The 22,834-nt window shown below is 35.6% G+C and overlaps 1 protein-coding gene across 3 annotated transcripts in view; it reads right to left on the bottom strand.

Moving 5' to 3' along the window:
- The window catches only part of DIAPH3 (diaphanous related formin 3), a 237,529-nt gene that overhangs the window by 167,087 nt on the left and 47,608 nt on the right, over positions 1-22,834 (bottom strand). For all 3 annotated transcript variants that reach the window (XM_015276853.4, XM_025146783.3, XM_040653578.2), the window contains 8 exons: positions 9,571-9,681; positions 9,018-9,136; positions 8,753-8,869; positions 7,698-7,816; positions 7,502-7,566; positions 6,934-7,038; positions 4,200-4,535; positions 3,184-3,298 (listed from right to left, as the gene is read on the bottom strand). In XM_015276853.4, the coding sequence (XP_015132339.1) occupies positions 3,184-3,298; positions 4,200-4,535; positions 6,934-7,038; positions 7,502-7,566; positions 7,698-7,816; positions 8,753-8,869; positions 9,018-9,136; positions 9,571-9,681 (1,087 nt within the window). The remainder of the gene's footprint in view (positions 1-3,183; positions 3,299-4,199; positions 4,536-6,933; positions 7,039-7,501; positions 7,567-7,697; positions 7,817-8,752; positions 8,870-9,017; positions 9,137-9,570; positions 9,682-22,834) is intronic.

Here is a 22,834-nt window from a genome sequence, read left to right as displayed (position 1 = left end):
ATTTGGTTTATTAGCTTCAATTCTAATTATATTGTATTATAGTGTGTTATCTTGCATTCTGATACCGTATTTAGTTAATCAGTTTCTTTCTCCTCAGATCGTTGCCACTGTTTTTTTTAATTGGTTTGGGGTCCCCTGTATCCCTTTTCCGGAGCCACAGATTTCGCGAAATCCCTCTGTCCCCCTAGCCACAGACCTGGGCTGAACCAGCACTTAAACCATTGACAACTATTAATAAGGAGCAACAGACAAAAGTTTCAACAACAAATACTGCAATGGGATGTTATGAAAAAAATTCACCATAGTGGTGATAAACACTGAAAAACATTGCCCAGGCTTATAGCCATACATTCTACATCTTCAGGGTTATCTGGTACTCAGCAGGACAAAGTCTCAAGCAACATTAATGACTTGTAATAACGATGAAAATAATTGTCTCATAATGACTAAAAATTGTCTCTACTTTATGAAGATAGTTGGACCAGTTGGATTCAGATCCCTTCAAGGCTACAAAATTCCATGATTTGAGAATGTCTTTGACTCTCCTGACATCCTCAAATAAAAGTGATTTTTGCCCCACGTATAATCTTTCCTCCATGTTACTAGTGAAATATTTTTCCAGCAGTTAGAAGCTAGACACTTCCTTTATATTTTTACACTCATAGTAATGTTTTTTTTCATGATTCCATAATATCTTCAATTATTTCAATTGCTTCAGTGCTCATTCAGAATCAACATCATTTATAACTTTCATACAAACATCTGCTATAGCTTCAAATCTTTTCTATATTATTGTTGTGGATGCCCCATCCACAGAGGTGTTCAAGGCCAGGCTGGATGGAGCACTTGGGCAGTCTTATATAGTGGGTGTTAACTAGTGGCAGGGGGTTGGAACGGAATGGGAACTTCCAATCCAAGCCATTCCATGATTATTCTGTGTTCCTTTTCAACATCGAAATTTTTTAATGGATTTTATACATGGATTATATACATGTATACATTATCAATGGATTATATACATTTTATACAATTAAATATTTACTTTGGGTACATCAGCTGGTAAAAAGTAGTAACTGAACATTTGAGTACTTCAATCTGATTTTACTTAATCAGAATAAAATGTATTTAAAGCATCACTGAACATTCTGGTCCCTTCTTACACAATGATGTCAATGAAAAGAATGCATAAGCAGATGCTTCAGCAGAAACCAGTTCATTCTCTACATGCCATCAACTGGATACAGCATCATTTTTAACTTGTCTTTTTGGATTCAGAGACAAAGCTTTAGAAATAGTAAAGGACTGTTTTCAAATTGAATAAAGTGAATAGTTCAATGACTCTACATTATAAAGCACAGTTATAAACCTCTTTAAGCCTGAGAGGTGCAGAAAAATGCAGGTCTCCAATTTTTGACAAGTTTTGTCATGTAAGTTACATACGAGCTACAGAGAAGCACCCCTTCTTTCTACATCCAAGAAAATAAAGGTAGTTACTGTAATACGCTCTGAACTAGAATTCACGTTGTTAGTAAGAGACACTGAGACCCCGGTGCTGCCTACTTAGGGGTTTAAGTATTTATGCAAATTTTTGTGAACCACTTATTTGAATAAAGCTGAAATTTAGTTGCACATCACCCTTGAGATATCTACCTAATGTTCTAAATATAATCTTTAGTCTCCTTTTTCCTTTGGGGAAAAAAAAAAAAAAAAAAAAAAAAAGATGATGACACATCATTCAAGTGAAAGATTTCAAAAAGTAAAAAAAGTTTAAAAAGAAAGATTAAGCAGTAAACACCACCTCTAAAAAAAAATGTACATTCATCCCTGAAGACTTTTTATCCACCATTTATTACACTATTTGGTGTAACAGTGTATTTCACTCATTTTTTCAGCTAGATCCAATAATTCTTCTCTATTAGGTTTTGTCAAAACAGTGTATTCAGTCTATTCAGTTAAACTTTTAAAGGCTGTAATCTTGTTAACTCTGATGTTTTTGCTGCCTGTGGAGATTCACAATCCTCCTCTGAGCCTTCAATGTTTGGTCCGAAGATCATTCAGTCTCCTGAATTTTATTATTTAATTACATGGGAAACAGTACTTCCTCCAGTGGCTTTTAAACCTTCTAACTTATTAATTCAAAAAATATTCTTGGGAATTCTCCTAACATTATGAAAGCACCACAATTATCTTTAGACTTATTCTAATAGTCTAACAATCTACTGTATACGAGGCTTTCTTGCCTTTTTTTTTTTATCTTTGCACAACATTTTTAATATTCTTAAGTATCAACATTAATAAATTGCAACTCAACTCATTAGAAATACTACCACATCACCTTAAGCATCCAAAGCCTACTCCGACGAAAGCTCAGCAAAACAAACAAACAAAACAAATAAAAACCTGGGGGTTGCTAGATAACACTATGCATTACATTAAATAAAAATATCACAATGAAAAATGTGAAAGAAACTAAAAATTTAACAATGCCTTTTCAACTTGAAAACAAACTAATTATTTCTGTTTGTTTACCTGCCCCAAAGTACTCAATCTCTGACACTAATCAAGGAGCATTAGAAAAGTGCCAAGAAGTAACAGTAAGCATTTTATATATTGGATAAATAATGTTGGAATAACTAATAAAACAATATTTCCAGAAAGGGAGAAAAGACAAAAAATACTTGCAGAGTTTGCTCTTCCACAGGCTTTGAAAGCTAAAGAAACTAAGCAAAATGTCAAAGGATATCAAGGTTGCTATAGGTTTGTGAGAAGTAAAGAACTTCTCCAAAACACTTTTGTCCTTCAACCAAAACACATCAATTAATGTCTGCATTCTAAGAGTAACCATATCACTTTCTTGGGTCACTGTATTAGTGTATTTTATTATGGTACTCTGACAAAACTTTATAAAGAATTTTTCAAATGTATGTATTTTCAGGAAACACTTCTCACTTTTTGATAAGTTAAGAGTCACACATTTTCTTGCCACCCTTAATGTAAAATAGTTGAGTGTTGATGCTTTAAGAAGTCTGGAATTGTCAAATTTCTTTCATCACACACTCCACTTTAAAAACATAACAATAATGTATAGAACAGTATATGTTTAACAGTGCATACAGTTATTTAAGACCCAATAATCTAAAAGATAACTCCAAAAGCTGAAAGCTGTAGGTATCAATTACTTACCCCTCTTCTGACAACAAAATGTAAGTTCCAGTTTGCAAAGCATGTCAGCATTCTCATACTTGTCCTCTTCTGCCTTAACCCAAAAACAGGATTCTGTCATTTCTTGAGGCCTGATCTTTAAGAGATAAAAACAAAATTTAATTAATTGGTTTTATACTATGGAAAGACTATCCTTTGTAGATTCCAAAACTAGTGAAATACCTAAGGGCTCCGTAAAACACAAAGTTTTGACGTATACCTTCATTTTTAGAGTTGATAAATGTTTCTGATTCAAGACAGCACATAGAGCAAGTGCTTTTGGAGAAACAATATGAAGCAGCACTGACCACATATTCTGTTACTCAAGGTCTACATATAGCAAACTGTCTTTGGTGTAGATTATGAAACTCGGGTAAACTTTGGTCTCTGAACACAGCTGGTTATTTTAAATAGTATTATTTTAAATAACAGCTGTTTATATTATATTACCTCATAAAACTCTGAAAGTTTTTGTTTTGGTCTAACTAGTTAAGTTTTCTAAAATACAATATATTGATAGTCCTGGCATACTTGATCCTGTCACAAGGAAGGGGAAAGTACTAGACAATATATATTTGCAACTGTTAAATTTATGTAAGTACACTTATACTGAGGACAAATAGAAACACTTGCAATGGCTCTTCCGCAGAATGACAAAGGCAAAATGCTTGTCTGGAAACTATATAGCTAACAGTACAGTGCAGTAATTGATACAGTGAAAACAGTCCACTAAAAGACAAGGCACAGCAGGATCCAGAAAGCATGCAGGTATCAAGGTATTATTCCAGTCCAGAACTAAATTTTCCAGATATTTACTCAGAAACTTCAGAGGTAAATGGAAAACAATTTTCATGGAAGAGAAAAAAATAAAGGCAGAAAGTATGCATATCTAACATAAATTTAGCTGATTTGCCTATAACGTCTTATTCCTAACAATCTATTTACTCTAGTCTCAATGTAAGATTTTAGAGCAGGTATTTGCCATTCATCAGTACTACCTTAGACCAGTTGAGTCTTTTCATGGTAACCTCTGGTCTGAATTCTTTTTTAGGCTTCAGTCCAAATGGCAAAGTACATGAAGGTGGAGACCACTGTGCCCCAGGCAGGCCTGGTGGAGGTGGTGGTGGTGGAGGAGCACCAATTCCTGCAGGAATTCCCAAGGCATTCAAAAATAGTGGAGGAGGAGGGGGAGGTGGTGGTGGTGGTGGGATTGCTCCATTAGAAGGCAGTGGTGGAGGAGGAGGAGGCAAATGATGTGGTTCTGCAGCTTCCAATGGAATGACAGATGCATCTCCACATGTTGATGGTAGAAATCCAGGTGGCAAGGAGCCATACTGATAAGGAAAATATTTAGTTTCATATCTTTACTAACTAAATGCCATCACTGTTACAGTTAACAAATTAAGACAGCATGATACTTTCTGTGCATAGGACAATCAAATATGTATTATAATAAAGCCAACACATTTTTCATTTTGTAATTGGAAGTCTCAATATTGGAAATAGACAATCAGACAAGGCCAAAAATCACAAACTGAAATTCTAAATCCTCTCATCCTATTTCAATGAGCATGACCTAAGAAGTGTATAATACATAGCTTGATGAAATTTTATCTAGACTATAGGTTTAACTCAAATTTAAAAACAGGTCTACCATTCTTACTTATCCAAAAGATTACAGAGAAAATTTGATTGCAGAATATGACAACGTCAGAAATTCTGTTGAAAATTTTCTAATTCGGGAGCATTTCCATTCTGCAGGATTGAAGGCAGAAAGAAAAAACTCCTTCCAAAAAATACAGCTGCCTTACATCTGCAGATATAAATAACTGGAAGCCATTCTTTTTGTTGAAGTAGGAAACATTACCATACTCTAGGTGGTCAGAAGAAGTAGCAACAGCACAATTTTATACAGTACTTACTGAAGCAGTTTTTACAACTGTAACAACAATTTGTAAGATAACACACCTACTTAATACTCAATACAGTGAGGACATCTGTACTGTATGAAAATGGGCTTTTCCTTTTAGAACTTCCATTAAAAAAAAAAAAAAAGATCTTTTTTTTTGTGCTATGTGAAGAAATTCTATCCTAAGCCTTTAAGCACTATTACAGAGGTAACCAACAAAAAGAACAAAAGAATAAATATTATCTATCTACTGGTCATAACGGTAATCAACTTCTTTTAACTTATCATTATGAACTGGTACTGTCTGTTTTAGTTTTCAAACTTAGAGGGGAAACACAATATGCAAAGACCAAACTATTTTTTAAAAAAGAAATAGCTGAAACTCAATAAATATAATTAAATAAATGCAGGACAGTTTTACTGTTTTCAAATGCTTGAAAGAGGCATTCTTTACACTGACTCAGTCACTGAAAAATTAAGTTCTAAAAGACGAAAGAAACTGAATACTAAAAAGTTCTGAAACTGAATACTAAAAAAGTGTAAATGAGGAGCAAGACCAGGAGAAAGACGGCTGTAACAGGTAGATGCCATATGGAAACTAAAGATTCCTCTCAGGATGGACATAAGAGTAATAGTACTGAATTTAATGAATCAATTACTTGATACGTATGAAGCATTCCAAGCAACATTAACAGCAAGATAGTTCATGGTATGATAATCTGTGAGCGTAAGCATAAATTATGCTTACTGACTGCAAGCTGTTAAAAAAAAAAAAAAGCTGTATTTTATCCAGTGAACAATAGAAATGGCAAAATGTAGGAGATAAAACCTCCTTCACTTATCACTTACATATGCACAAAAAATAATGTTTAAGTATGTTTTCAAGAAATACACATGAAACTACTTTCTTAATTAATGACGTACAGCTCATTATTTTTTAAAGCAAAAAGTATATGAGTATAATTACTTTTTGAAAGCCTGTTTAACTTCTATATTAGCAGTGAATTCTGACCAGAAACCTGAATCAAAATGACATTTTCAGCAAATCAAAGAACAGCTGAACTAATTTCCCTCACTAAAAAAATTTAAAAAAGCTTTTTTATGGTTCTGAGCTTGATGATGAAAGCATATATTTCAACATTTTTCTACATGTATGTCATCTCAATGTTATCTTCCTTTAGTCATTTTCAGATTGAACCTCACTCCTAAAAATAAGACACGGGAAAGTCACTTGCTCACAGTTTCCTTATATAGATTTTAGAGTGAAGTAGTTAAAAGTTAATTCAAGCATCACTCAAAAAGTCTGCACTACTTTCCTCCATCACATTTTGAAACATCTATATATGCTTGAAATTTGAAAAATTATCAGCATATCTTCTTATCTAGTCACAGGTTATTTCTTTCACTGCTGGATATCCATGGTGAGGTTTCAGAAAAGCAAACTGCACAATGAATAATTTCCTGTGGAGGGATAAAGATCACAGTGATGAATGCTAATCTAAAAGCATAGGACTTATTACCCTATGTGGTTAATTACTTTGGAAATATATGACACTGAAAGTAATATCCAAATGAAATGTAAGAAACTAGTTTAATTAACAGAACTCAGGCACAAAAAGGACCAACGGGGATCTCACATAGCTCATTAATGTCACACTACAATTCTTTCTATAAAACAGAAATAATGGAAGCTAACAGCCAATAATAATCAATGACAGGATTCTTCAAATTATCCTCAATCACTCTATCAGAATCTGCAAGAAGATCAAAATGAAATCTATTCCAAAAACAATACTTTGTATATTTATTAAACTTTCCTGTACCTGAGATTTAAAAGCTTGTAATTCTGCTTCAAGTTCATTGATTCTTTCTTCTTTTTTTTGCAGTAGGGCCTGGGTCTCTTGATGAGCTACAAAATCTTTTTCAAACTAAGGAAATAAAAGAAAGAAAGAGAGAAAAAATGATTTTAATAATAGTTATGTCCACATACTTTCTAGGATTCTCACTTCTTCTTTTGTGTTTGTTAATATAAAAATTAAAAAAAAAGATAAAGAATGGTGAGATGGAATCTGTAGATACAAGCATGACAACTCTTATTATCACTCTGTTCATCTTTTTGAAAAATAGATAGCTGTTCAGATAAATCTTTCCATTGATTTTAGGGTGATTTGTACCTTATAATAAATAGCAGAAAGACTCAATTAAGGTCAAGTATTTTATAACACTTCTCTACTTCCCAGACCACAAGAAATATTCAAATTCCCACTTTAACATAAGTAATAATAGTAAATTGAACTTAAAAGCTATGCCACTTTCAATTACATTACTCATGAATCTACTATGTAATTTCCTGTATCCATCTTACAATCATAACTTAAAATTATTACGCACCTTTCTGGAAAGTTCAGAAGCCTGCGCTTCACATTCTTCTAATCTTGCTTTATCTACACAAATATCTGAAAAAATAAGCAAATACACACTTGCAAATATGCAGGGAAAATAAGATTCTTAATCACATGTACAACTCTGTGTTTTGAAGTATAGAAAAAAGTACGATACTGTAAACATTTTCCAGCATGAGACTTACCTACTAAGTGGCTGAAATTTATATCTAATCTTTTACGATATGTGAAATCTGGGTCTGTTCCACTTCGATGTAACACTATCTGGGACACGCACTCTTCAATTAATTTGAAATACTGTGGACTAAAGACAGAGGCATATTTATTTATTAACACATATTTACAATCCTGCTTCAGAATGCAGTAATGTCAAAAGATTTGGGTTGACTTATTTCCACAGAAGGATAAATGCAAAACCCAAAACCTTCAAAGGACAAATACATTTGGCAGTTTATTACACCAGAACAGTTACACAAAGCCTAAAAAACCAGTACACATAAACATGAAATATTTCTGTATCATAAAATCTGCAACTCTTTTCATATGGAACTACAAAGAGGCAGGACTCCTTCCTGCTTCCTTCCAGTAGCAAGAAGGCTCCTCCTTCAGCTGATTCCTTCTGCTTTTATGACTTTTTTTTTTTTTTTTTTTTTTACTATCGATGCACTGAGGCCCTGCTTCATTAAAACAAAAGAAAAACACACAGTTCTAAAATGACAACTGGTATTGCAGCTGGGCCACTTGACCAGAACATTCAAGCTGTCAATTCCAAATCATTCCGGTGGAAGAGGTTTAGGACAAATGTACCCAAGTCAGGCAAACACCCTTAATTTAATAAGTTGAGATCTACACACAAAGTACACTTCTGAGCATCATGCTTTTGTCCTTTGTTTCAAATACGTGACACAGTTACAACTGGTTATAAACCACATCAGTAGCATTAAGAGATCTGTCCTGATCACTTATACTTTCAGGAAACAAGTTTCAGATCTCAATAAAACCAGTATTCTCTGTTTATATATGGAGTTGGAGCCCAAGCAGAAGAGGAAAAAACATACAGACCACATGCTTACTTATACCTGATACTTTTGAACATGAATTCACAAAGCAAAAACTAAGAAAACTGCATTCAGTTCAGAAAATCACTAAAATGTATTTCATAAAATGGTAGAAGACATTGTATTAATGATTAAACAACAATCTAATACATAACGAACACTTAATATAGCACTAAACATACCGTATAAAATAATCATTTCTTATTAGCAGGAGATGTTGGAGAATAGAAAGAAAATATCCTTCAGCACTAGTGTCCTTAACTGTATTCCATACCATGTTGTAAACATCATTTACTTCAGTAAAAGAGTTAAGGAGAATAACAAAGGGTAAAAAATATTTCAGTCAAATGTTCAGTCAAAATGTTGTTTTAAAAAAAGCTACACAGAAAAATGTTCATTATATGTATTCTTTTGTTCATGTTTCTCTTGCCAATATTAAAAGGATATTCTAGTTCAGATCTAATATCTTCTAAACGATGAGAGAATTCAATCATGTCTTCTTCCTTATGTTCATTGAATACCTTCAGCTGAATATCTAGTGCTTCATTTTTTATACATTTCAATTGCTGCAAGGAAGAAACAGTAGAGAGATTGGTAAATTTAGCATTTCCGTAAGGAAATAAACCTTACCTTTTTAGTAACTTCCATGAGTCTACATTATTTTAAATTTTAAAATGAGTTAAGTTTAATATGCAAAAGTTTAATATGCAAAAGGTAAACAGGGCTTCCACTTTGGCTTCACTAGTGGCTGCATTACATTCTGTTACATGTTCTAAATCAAAGCTGTAAAAGATTAAGGATTCAGCATAAGCTTCAGAGAGCACACTTCACCTTTTCATTCTTATTTTAAGATTGATTCTAATTTCTAACTGCTTAAGCTCCAACCTAAGAAAATGCCCTTGAGAATAATTTATTAGAACTTGTTCTTCATTTCTCCTCTCAGACTCAAGCAGTCCAGTAATTTAAAGAGCAATACAAAGAGAGACTACAAGGTGCTTACTGGCAGTATCTCTTTCAATCCACTGCGGATAAATTCATTTCTAATGTGAAGCCTAAAATCCAGATCATCAGGAGATGTAACAAGAGCATTGATGAGCTGCATACAAGCTACCTACAACAGAGGAAAAATAAAATAGTGTTACTACTTAGTTTTCAGTGTTCATAAAGAAAAAAATACAAACCAAACTACTAGATAGTATGCCATCAATCCATTACAGTCCTACAGTTAACATACTCAGATTTCCTATCAGCCACAAGCTAGGTATGCCAAAAACAAGTTTAGAGATTTCTACAAAAATCAAAGATTTTCTCACTCTTTTGAATTTGCCATTTTTACAAATAAGTCCATTTGCCACAAATGCCTTGATAAGTATAATTCGCAACATAGAAAAAATAGTATGAATATAAATTTTTATATACATATGTCTATACATATGTGTATAAAACAGTATATATGTGTATAAAACAGAAAACTGTAAAGGCTAATGTCTGTATGCATAGTGAAAAATGTATTAGAAGACATAACTGATTTTAAACTAAAGTGAACATTAAAAAAAGAATGGTTTGGTTTTTTTTCCTTCTCTGCTAAAATCTTCCCTCTTTCAATGTACTCAGCTTCATAGAAAACTTGATGGGAAGCAGTTTTTCAGATCAACAGCAAGCAACAGGTCAACTGATGTCTGTTGTCAACTAGCAAGTAGTGTCTTTTCCAAAGAATGAAGAGATTTATTAGGAAAGTCCGTACCTTACAGGAGCAGGAATTAGCTTTCCAGAATCACAGACATTTAGAACAACAATAAATTATTATTATTATTATTATTATTATTATTATTATTATTCACAAATAAGGGTCTGCTGAGATAAAAACAGCATTTTCTTTTTAACTTATATGATCTGTAGGGACATTAAAGATCACAGAAAGAAGGAGTACCCAGAGAAAACAAACTACAGCAACACTTCATCAGATGTGCATGAAAAGAGCATCAGACGTGTGCATGAAAATAGTTCCCACACTAGAATACAGAAAGACAGAATCTATCACAGGTTCAGTGGTTGGCAGAAGAACTTCCAAAACAAAGCCAACAATTAAGAGTCACAAAAGAGGATTCGCCCAACAGTTCCGAATAAAATCAAGGATAAAATTATTTTAGTACTTGCTTCTGGATACAAGTTTAAAAGCACACTGACAAACAGAAAAATGACAAAGGATATTTTGGGAGTGATCTGGAAAACTACAGCCTGATAAGCTTGATCCTTCTATACTATGTAAATATACTGAAAGTATAATAAAACTGAAGAACAAATTAATTGAATAGTATGACTAATTGCAACATAAACAAATGAACAATATGGATAAATGTACCATGGCTTTGTAAAGCAAAATTCTTTCTCACAGACCCATTGGACTTGTTTGAAAGGCTCAACCAACAGACAAGAAAGCTCTGACTGGCCTAAGTCTGATCTTCAAAACAGAAAAAAGTTCATAAAATATCAAAACCTTTTATAAGGGTTTAAAAAATAGTTTATTAAACTGGAAGTTTCTTAAAAAAAAAAAAAAGCTTCTAGGACTCAAAAATTATTTGGCTGTCCCAAGTTTGTTGACGTAATGTTTCCTTACTACTTTTTTCCTTAATATAAGCCTATCTTTTTTATGTGTAGTAAAAAGCACAACATTTTAGAAAGAAAATGTTATTCATTAAGAAGAGTTAATTACCTTTTTAACAAAGTAAAAAAGGAACAGTTATAAGGCATTAAATTGCGAGGCAATAAAAGGCTATCCTTGCCCTTTTTCCATATTCTTCTCAGAGAATTTTATCAACTAAGTAGCAATCAAACGATATATATTAAAATGGAACGTACCAGTGATCTGTTTTCTTTCAGAAAAGTAATGGTAGTACATTTCTAGAAGTTAATTTTAATAGAACTCAGCTGAATAGGAGTTTAAGTAATAGGACCACAACTTTGACCATTCTGTCTTAATAAAATATACTTCATTGAGAAAGATCTTCCAGATTTATGACTGGTGTCTTTAAAATTATTTATAAGAAATAATCCCCAATTATGATTCTCTGGACAGTTAACTTGAAAGTGGCTAAATTGCTAACAATTTTGGGCTTAAACTCTCATAGTACATTCTATCATCTTTGTAGTGCTTGTCAGAAATACTATTCTGACATTTTTCTCCCTGCAATTTTATTTCCCTAACTTTATGCAATTCGATTCTGTACACAACCACAGTATTTTAGACACAGCTACGTTACATTTTTCCTTGCATCTTTCACTTTTTTCATTTTCTTTGAATAAATTCAAGCAAAATCTTTGTGTTACCCCCAAAGCTCATTTCTGTGCGTGCACTGTTTTTAATAGTTACTTTAGTATTTGTTTGCTGTTGCAGAAGCATCTCTTTACACTAGGTAACAAGTGATGCTAATCTCAAAAACAGAAAGTAGAAATAGTAAAAGATAATTAAAATAATTCTGTTCTAGTATATGATATGCAAAAATCTATATCCAAATTTCACACCATAACACAAAAAGTTAACCTAAGGTGCCCAATCTCATTTAAAAGTGAATTGAATAAAATCTCCAAGTATTTGTTTTAACAGTACCCAATAGAAGACAAATTAAGACTCTCTTGTTGCATAATCAAGCCTTTTTGGAAACTGAACAAGATATTTGTATCCAGTATTTGTCTGTCGTGACCTTTAAAATCTTGTTCAGAACAGTTGTTGCAGCCTTCAAAGAGAAGGCTGCAAAAAGCCGAAAGAGTGCAGGTTATACAAGAGGAAACAAACATATATCACAAAACACCTCACATAAATTTACTACTACATAATTTGCTTCATGAAACTATAACAAAAGAAAAAAAAAGACAAAAGCAAGAATTTGTTACTACATCACAAATGCTTACAACATGTTTCAAATGGAACTACCGTTTAATGGTGGCTAGAAAAAGAAAGAATATTTACTTTGTGAACATTTTAATTTACGTACTTGGTGGGAAAGTTAGATTTCAGGAAGACATATCAAAACCAAGAGAAAGAAAAATATCCCTCTTGTACTTGTTGAATATCTTGATGAACAGTGGCTTGCTAATAAGCAGTTTTAACCGATAACCCGTGGAAGATTCAAGAATTAAGACACTTTTTTTCTATTCTGAAGTTTGCAGTTTGAATAAAATATATTAATACTCTGTTACTCTGTTTGAAGATACGTCAGTAAAACAGCAGCAAGCTTGGTATAAGTAGAGTCTGTTTAACGCACAAGACAGAATACAGAAACATAATTGTTTGTATGAGTTTTCCAATACAACACAGTTAAAACTTCAGATATCTACATTTAGATGTCTGTACACAGACATGTGTATAATACCTACATGTAGCTAAACTCCTTTGCTGAACTCCCACTCTTATTAATCAGTTGTCTGATTGATTATATAAGCAGCTCAGATCTTTACAACACAGATGGAGTGACTAGGACACTGTAGGATACATCATCTTTACCAACTAGGGACCCAATTCACCAACTTAAACAAGAATATATAGTACATATTCAGTGTAGCCCATCTGGCTTCCAAATGCCAGCCCAGAAGAATGGGAACCTCCTGAATGAAATGTATGGTATCTGCAAGTACTGCATACATTTGTCTAATACACAAAGACATCTGACATGTTGTGAGAGAAATTGAATTGCAACTCAGAACACTCAATGGCTTAGTTTATTTGAAAACTTTTTCTCCTTTTTTTCAAAAAAAAAAAAGAAAAAAAACTTGTTTGTTTCTGGCCTACAAAATTTTAAATAACTGACATTTTACTTCCATCTTCTTCTATTTGCTTAGGAGGACGAAAGTCTCAAACACAAAAATGCCTCAGAAAAATAAAAATTAATGCCTGTTTTTTGTTTCTTTTCTGTTTGCTTTTTAAATTAAATATGAAAATATCAGACTGTGACATACTCATTTTTAAGTAGTGCTAAATCTGTTCAACAATATGCTTTAAAAGTTCTGAAAATTCAAATATCTACTGATATTTACAGTTCTTAAATTACCAGAAAGTATTATTGACCTCAGATCTAACAGTAGTCAAACAATGAGTTTATTCTCTGCTCCTAATTAAAGAAATACAGTTGAAATGACAGACACGATACTTCCTTCCAAAAAATACTAATTAATGAATTAATTAAAATTTCAGAAATTCCAGAGATGGCTTACTTCTGCTGTGTTAGACTGGAAACTGTTCTTTGAAGTAAGTTGTTTCCTAACACATTCACTACCTATTCACAGTGTTTATAAGAAGAAAGCGTCAACAGGCCTTTCAGGTACTTCTGTCCAATCTTGAATGCTGCAAATAAAGGGTAAGATTAAAGAGAAAACATGTTCTATATAGTTGAAAGAATCTCTTACAGAAGAAAAAAGTAATTCTTTCAGACAATTCTTTTCAGACAGACAAATAATTCTTTTTCTTCGATTATTTGTCTCTATGTGCAGAATTCCAAGCAGTATCCACTCATAAGTTATTGTCTTCTGTGTTCCTAATTAAAAATTGAAGGATAGTTGTCCCAAATGCAAAATTGACAATTCTCAAAATACACAGTAATTGAGGAAAATGCTGTGATGCTCCAGTTGACAGCTCTATAAATGTCAACTCTTGGTACACAGAAAACTCAGTCATTACTTGCATTTCAGATGAGTGGGCCCAAACTGACAATACAACAGCATTCTTTTACACTCAATTACCTTGAGAGAAATTGACAGTCTTTTGAATTTTTCAGTCATGAACAAAAAGAGGCAAGACCATGTCCACATCTAAAAGACATCTCGTCTTCAATAATGAAGAGGTACTTCTGCTGAAGTAGCATGAAGTTCAGTGAAGACAAGTAAATTAGCTTCCTAGGAAGTCAGAATTCATTGTGACCAATACATTTTGAAAAAATGGTCTACAGCTAAAACCAATTCATCAAAAGTTGTAGATTCTGCAGACCTTGAGAAGATGCCTGAACAAGTCCAATTATTTTTGGCTCTAGTACTTAAAAGACATACAGTAATATACAACTCTTTGATAGGCCTTCTAAAATTTTGTTGTGGTGTCAAGGACTAATTTCTAAGCCCTCTTTCCTGGGCAGGGAGAAGGGCTTGTATGGATAATCACAGAGTTCATCTAGAATGGCAACAATTTGAATGTTTTCCTCTATGAGAACGTAGACCAACGAGATAGATACATTCTGCTAGGTGAGAGCTTACAGTCTGAAATTTTAATCCTTATTTTCTCTGCATTCTCTGAGGATTACAAAATGTGTTCTTTGTACTTTTATTTTTCTCAGTTGAACACAAAGATAATATAACTGGTACTTTTCTCATGGAAAGTGTTGACAACTCCGTAGCTCAGAGCACCTTTTCCTCACATAGACATGATAACCAATACTAAGTATGTGGCTAAGCATCATCTTATTTCACATCTTGAGATAAGGGAACTCTTTCTCACTTTTATCAACAGTTGTAGAAAGGACAAATGAAAATATATATTTAGTTAAGTTTTGTTTCCTAATACTTAACAGGATGTAGATTTGGCTTTGGTACATACTTTACTAATTTTCCTAAATTGTTTCCCCCTGCTACTTCTAAAATATTCTTAACAATGAAATGTATTGTCCATACAAATGTACATTTGCACATTTACATGAATCTTAAATAATATTATCAGTCTCTGCATTTAGATAAGGTGTGCTTTGCTCGTATTAGTTACTCATTTATGGAAGGGATCTTGTTAGTACCAAATAGCCAAGAACTGCCAAGCAATTCAGCTAAACAAAATATCATAGGTCATACAATCTCACATTCTTTTGTTATTAGATGAAAAAGAAAGATGAAATGGTATTCTTTGTCAATTTATAAATTCTCTGAGGGTAATGCTACTGATGAACAGGAAAGAACTTTGACATAAAAATACTTCTCAATACATTCAATATTACTTCTGGCTGTAGCTATATTCTCAAACTAGGATCACCAATCTTATCTTGAACCAAAAATATTTAAGTACTCTTTCTATACTTACTGATAATCTTTATGTAAGATAAGAAGTAGAATATCCTTTGCTTTCAGCAAATAAAAAAGTAGATATATTGAGGTTTCACTGAAAATACAAAAATTAACATACTAAGGCTTCTCATAAATTCAACCCTTGAAGTAACAGAAATGTTAGTCAACTTAAAATTGAAAAGGTCAGCTGTTAGTGTCAAACTCACTTGCTTCAAAGCAAACCTACATATATCAGGCAGATAATCAAGGCAAATATGCCAAGTAACTGACAACTGTAAACTTTTGTCTCATTAAAACACTGTCAAATTAACCACTAGGTCAATGTCATCGTTATAGAAGTTTAAAATTGATTCCCATGAGAAGCTTTACAAAAAAAAAAAAAAAGGAAAAAAATAACAAACAAACCTAGCTAACATTTGTAGAGTCTGAAAAAGAAAAAAAGCTTTTAGATGAAAGTGTTCAAATGCAAGCTTAACTCCAAAAAATGTGAAATTGCATTAAATTTCTATGCCCAGAAAACACAGTAAATGGAACGTTAGATATTTTCAGAAAATTTGATGTACTCAGTAAATCCAAAGTAATTTAACAAATTATTTAATATAAGTACCGTAATTGTAACATATAAATTGTCATTTTTAAAAGTTCAGTTCCCCTCTGTATCAGAGGATACCAAATCCCAAAACAAGGAACAGTACAATTCTGTGATGCCGTAACGAGTAGAAAAGTACTTGCTTAATATCAGAAGAGCAGTACTAGAAAAATAAGGGTTACTGCACAGTTAACAACCCAGCTGAAGTTTTCTGCACTGATTCAGTTATCTCATCAATGCTATCTCACTAAGGGAGTTGAGCATCATTGTAAATACCAAGCATGAATGCACTCATATTTACAAGAAAGATCTGACTGCTTAGAGATAATCAGCTATGACCATTTTTTATGCTGCACACCAACTGTCTCAACTGCCATTCATACTTGTATCTATCTGTTTATCAAGCAAGCTGCTTACCAACAACTGTTCACGAGGGATTGTAATATTTGAAGCCTATTCACAAATGTTGATCTAAAATAGCTATTAATTGTTTATCTTCAGTTTACACTGCAAGACATGCTCATAGATCTGTAGAGGTCTTTATGCATTAATTTCTAGAACAGTAGAAGGATTCTTGGATAAATTAATCATATGCACTCTTTTTCTTTTCTTTGAAGCAGCAGATAAACTAAGGGACTGCTTTTACTGAAGTTTTCATGTGCTTTTTGAACTATACAGAAAAAGGAGTTAAAGCTTTTTTTTTCGTAATCAGATCCACACATGAATATATGCAACTCTGAAAAGCAAAAAGGAATAAAAATAAATAAATAAAAAAACCAAAAACCAACCAGAACAGAAAACAAAGAAAAAAAAAGCACAAAAACCAAACAAACAACAAAAGAAAGCAACACAAATGCAGTGAGCCAAATGTTATATTGATGTGACAGTCCAAGCTTGCACTCCTGGCCCAAATTTCACCTGCCTATTACCTCCAGGATGCTAAAATGCTGAGCAAAAATTATACTCAATGGAGATGTACTAACTTAAACATAATTCACCATGAAATTTAGATGAAATAGACTCCAAAGGAAGAGAGACATATAGCAGATTGTATACTTAAAATCAATATTAAAGAACCGTAAAGATTCTTGCAAAAACACTAGAGGTAGAAACCCATTACTATGAGAAACTTGTGTCTGGCCTGCAGACTCAAAAGCCTCAAAACACAGGAAGGAAATGTGTTGTCTTACCGTGTACAGTTTCCCTGTGCAGTACCTTTCCAGACCAACTACAACTGAGGCTCAAAGTTCCTTCTCCTCTTCCTCTTTCTGTCCTCCTAACACACATTCCCTCCTTCAATCCGTCTTTGTCACTCACATTTACTCTAAGCTGAGCCTTACAAAAAGCACCACAAAGCCATTCCCAAAAGTGAATTTGTCCTATAACTGGAACTAATTATTCCTATGGCAGCAAGATTCTAAAAAATGATTTGCCATCAGCTCTCTCACATGGGAAAGAAAAATGGCAATACCTACAAACAAAACCTTTCAAAAAAGGAGAAGTCAACTATCTCTTCACCAATGAAAGTAAGCCACTTTCCTTTAATCAACTATATAATCTTCCATTGACCTAAGTTCAGCACAGACAGAATATTTATTCTACAATGCACTTCAGAAAACATTTCAGAATGTTTTGTTTCAGAAAACAAAAAAGTATTTCGGTAGTGATTTTTACAATACTGGAGACTAAAGAAAGACAGTTTACTTACTCAACAACATATATTACAAATTGGTATCTAGATTACTAAAAAGAGGGAGAAAGCAAAAGAAATCTTTACTATCAGACAAGAACTATTTAACACAAAAGGTGACAGTGGAGTAATACAAACATTTCTCCAAAATTGCAGACTTATCTCCTGCCATTGTGGCAAAATTTAGAGTATGATATGTGTCAACAGTTTACGGGCTGGTTCATTCCTGTTCTGTGACTAGCGGGGCAGAGGGATTTCACTAAATCCATGCCTCCAAAAAAGGGAAACAGGGGACCCCAAAATAATTTACAAAAAACAGCGGCAACGACCTGAGGAGAAACAAACTGATTAACTAAATATGGCATGAGAATGCAATATAACACACTATAATACCATATAATTAGAATTGAAGGTAATAAATCAAATATAATGAGAGACAGAGTATCTGAAAGCTGTAGGCCTTACAATAGTGCTCGGGCGATGCACGTGGTCAGGATGAGCAAAAGCGAGGAGAGACAAGGGAAGAAGGGACATCAGGTGACTTTGCCAGAGGTTATATCGTATCTTGGACCTCAAAGCCACCTGGGCTGTGTAGTTCTTCTTCTCTTCCGACAGGTGCCCAGAACTGGAGCACTAACACTTGAACTCCCAATGCACTACATGATGTTATGATGTGGAATACCGATAACCAAAAATCATAAAACCATGACATTTCTCCCCTTACTCTACATCACTACATCATGCTTAATATATACAAACAAACCATAATTAACAAGCATTAAACACATGCACACACAAACCTGTATATATATATATATACATGAAATTACTGACTGCACTCCCCCAGCATCAAATTCCCTTGTGGTACACAGTGAACATCCCCGTTTTTCTGCATCACCCACCAAGTGGACCCAGGTCCCTGGGCAAAAACAGTTCCACAAAGAGGCTTGCCCTTCCCAGAAGCTGGAAGGACCCAAACCACTTTTCCCAACTTGTTCTTTGCATGTACTACAGGGACCTTATCTCCCTTGACAGCATGTAGGGAGCTGGCAGGACCATCATGATTGATAGATCCTCCAATGTTGACCAACCAGGTGGCTTCTGCCAAATGCTTCTCCCAGTTCTTAAGTGTTCTGCCACCCATTCCTTTCAACATGGTTTTTAACAACCCATTGTATCATTCACTTTTACCAGAAGCTGGTGCATGATAGGGGATAAGATAAATCCACTCAATATCATGATCTTTGGCCCAAGTATTTATAAGAGAATTTTTGAAATGAGTCACGTTATCTGACTCAGTTCTTTCTAGAGTGCCATGTCGCCAAAGGACTTGTTTCTCGAGACCTAATATGGTGTTCCTGGTGGTATCATGGGGCACTGCATTATGCTTCAAGCCACTCGGTGGTTGCTTCCACCACGGTTGAGCATGTAACGCTTACCATTGTGAGATCATGGCAAGGTGATATTATCATCCTGCCATGCCTCCCCATATTTATACTTTTGCCATCACCCTTCCCCCCAGACAGGGTTCATCCTCTTGGCTTGTTTAATTGTGGCACACGTGTCACAGTCATGAATAACCTCTACAATAGCGTCCATAGTTAAGTCCAGCCCTAGGTCTCCAGCCCATTTGTATGTTGCATCTCTTTCTTGATGGCCTGAAGTCTCATGGGCCCACCGATCTAGAAATAACTCACCCTTGTTCTGCCAGTCCCAGTCTATTTGAGCCATCTTAATTCTGGCAGCTCGATCTACCTGAAAAAATTTCCATGTTCTTCTGCAGTAGCCCTACTCTTGGGCACATAAGCATCTACATGACGCACCTTTACACACATATTCTTTATTCGGGCAGCATTGTCTTTCCACAGTTCAGCAGCCCAAATACGTTGACCCCTTCTTTGCCAGTTGTTTTGCTCCCACTGCTGTAACCACCCTCATAAAGCATTTGCCACCATCCATGAGTCAGTATAAAGATAAAGCATTGGCCACCTCTTCCATTCCACAAAATCTAAGGCCAGCTGGACAGCCTTCACCTCTGCAAATTGGCTTGATTCTCCTTTACCTTCAGTGGCTTCTGCAACCCATCGTGTAGGGCTCCACACTGCAGCCTTCCCTCTGTGATGCTTCCCCACAATACGACATGATCCATCTGTGAACAGGGCATATTTCTTTTCGTTTTCTGGTAGTTCACTGTGTGGAGGGGCCTCTTTAGCTTGTGATACCTCTTCTGCTGATGACATTCCAAACTTTTTGCCTTCAGGCCAGTACATGATCGCCTCTAAGATTCCTGGACGGCTGAGGTTCCCCATCCGAGCTTGTTGCGTAATCAGCGCAATCCACTTGCTCCAAGTGGCATCAGTAGCATATTGCATAGAGGGAACCTTTCCCATTAACATCCAGTTCAGCACCGGTATTCGAGGCTTTAGAAGGAGATGCATCTTAGTACCAATTACTTCAGAAGCAGCCCAAACCCCATCATACACAGCTACGGTCTCCTTATCAGCTGGAGTGTAACACTCTTCTGACCCTCTGTCCACTTGACTCCAGAATCCCAGGCGTCGGCCTCGGGTCTCTCCTGAAGCTCTTTGCAACATAATCCAAGCGGGACCTTTATCTCTAGCAGCAGTGTATAGGGTGTTCTTTACATCCTGTCCCATCCGTCCTGGCCCTAGGGCCATAGCAGGGGCTATCTCCTGTTTCATCTGCTCAAAAGCTTGCTGCTGCTCAGGACCCTGAACAAAATTATACTTTTTCTGCGTCACCTGATAAAGGAGGTTTACAATGAGGCTGTAGGTTGGAACGTGCATTCTCCAAAAGCCCACTACACCCAGAAAAAAATGTGTCTCTTTTGTATCAGTGGGCAGAGAAATGGCAGTGATTTTGTTGATCACATCTGTTGGGATGTGATGACGTCCATCTTGCCACTTTATGCCTAGGGACTGAATTTTCTGGGCAGGTCCTTTGACTTTGTTTCACTTAATAGTGAAACCAGCATGTAGAAGGATCTGCATTATTTGCTCTCCTATCTCAAAAACTTTCCTTGCTGTGTTGCCCCACACAGTAATGTCATCGGTGTACTGTAAGTGCTCAGGAGCACTGCCATGTTCCAATTTTATTTGGATCAACCCATGGCAAATGGTTGGGCTGTGTTTCCACACCTGAGGCAAACGATTCCAGGTATACTGAATGGCCCTCCAGGTGAAAGCGAACTGTGGCCTACATTCTGTGGCCAAAGGAATGGAAAAGAAGGCATTAGCAATGTCAATGGTGGCATACCATTTGGCTGCTTTTGACTCCAGTTCATACTGGTGTTCTAACATGTCCAGCACAGCAGCGCTCAGTGGGGGTGTGATTTCATTCAGGCCATGGTAGTCTACCATCAGCCTCCGTTCTCCACTGGCTTTACACACCAGCCATACGGGACTCCAGACATACGGGAGAGTGAGTTTTGCTTAACAATCCCTGACTCTCTAATTGAAGAGCTCCTTGGGGAGCAAGGAGTCCCTGTTGGTGTGGTACTGCTGTCTGTGCAGTATTTTTGTGGCAGTTGGTACCTCTTGGTTTTTCACTCATAGCAACCCCACAACAGACAGGTTTTGTGACAGGCCAGGCAAAACAGACAGCTGTTTAACACCTTCTGTGTCTACAGCAGCTATTCCAAAGGTCCATCAATACCCCTTGGGATCCTTGAAATATCCCCTTCTGAGGTAATCAGTACCAAGTATACATGGAGCCCCTGGGTCAGTCAAAACAGGATGTTTTTGCCAGTTTTTACCAGGGAGACTTATTTCGGCCTCCAACACAGTCAACTCTTGGGAAACTCCAGTAACCCCATGAATATAAATTGATTTTGTCCCTAGCTGACTCAAGGGCATTAGAGTACACCGTGCACCAGTGTCCACCAGGGCTTTCTGTTATCCCTTTCACCCCCTGGCTGGGGCAGGGTCCCTCTATTTGTTATCTCTGTCGTTCTTACAGTTATTGCCATGTCCCGCAACAACTGGAGCAATCACATTTTTGGAGAAGTTCACCTTGGTGGTTGATCTGTCTTGTAATTCTTTTACCCGTGCTTGAAGTGCAGGAGTGGGTTTTTTATGCCACTTCTTCATATCTTCTCCACGATCACATAGGTAACACCACAAGGCCACAGGCTACGTAGTCTTACTGCTGTTACTTGTTTGAGCAGGAGGACGTCTTCTTTTGATAGCTGAGATGTTAGATGATGCAGGTTGGGAGGAAACCAATTTGATCAGCCCGTCCTGTAGGCTGTTTGGGGAATCCTGGTCCCCGTCGGATGTATTTGATACCACCATGGATTCATCGACATTAAGCATGGTAGACAGTTCTTGATTGCTCTCCATTCTGTCCACTTTTTCAGCTACTTTTGCATTGGCTGAAACACAAGCTTGTAGAGGGGTTAAGTGTATCTCAAAGTCTTGACGTTTATTAATCAGTTTACCTTTCTGGTGCAGTCTTTCTGAATATATTCCACATATTTGGTGTACGCCTGACTCTCCCAGGATCATGCTCTTCTTCTGGCTCATCAGGAGTGAAAGTGGGGCTATGTAACATTTCCACCACAGCATATTCTCTCAAATAACGGATGCCTTTTTCCATCTCAATCCATTTCTTTTTCTCAGGCATCAAATCATCTTTGAATGGGTAATGGCATCCTGGCTTGTATCAGAAATAGTGTGGCCAGCAGGAACAGGGAAGTAATTATCCCCCTGTAACTCAGCAATGGTGAGGCCGCACCTTGAGTACTGTGTCCAGTCTTGTGCCCCTCACTGTAAGAAAGATATCGAGGTCCTGGAGCGTGTCCAGAGGAGGGCAACAAAGCTGGTGAGGGGTCTGGAGCACAGGCCTTATGAAGAGCAGCTGAAGGAGCTGGGATTGTTCAGTCTAGAGAAGAGGAGGCTCAGGGGAGACCTTATTGCTCTCTGTAACTACCTG

Source organism: Gallus gallus, chromosome 1 (genome assembly GCF_016699485.2).
Source record: "Gallus gallus isolate bGalGal1 chromosome 1, bGalGal1.mat.broiler.GRCg7b, whole genome shotgun sequence".
NCBI classification, from domain to species: Eukaryota; Metazoa; Chordata; class Aves; order Galliformes; family Phasianidae; genus Gallus; species Gallus gallus.
The sequence above is the reverse complement of the archived record's forward strand: the minus strand, read 5'-3'. Positions and strand labels throughout refer to the sequence as shown.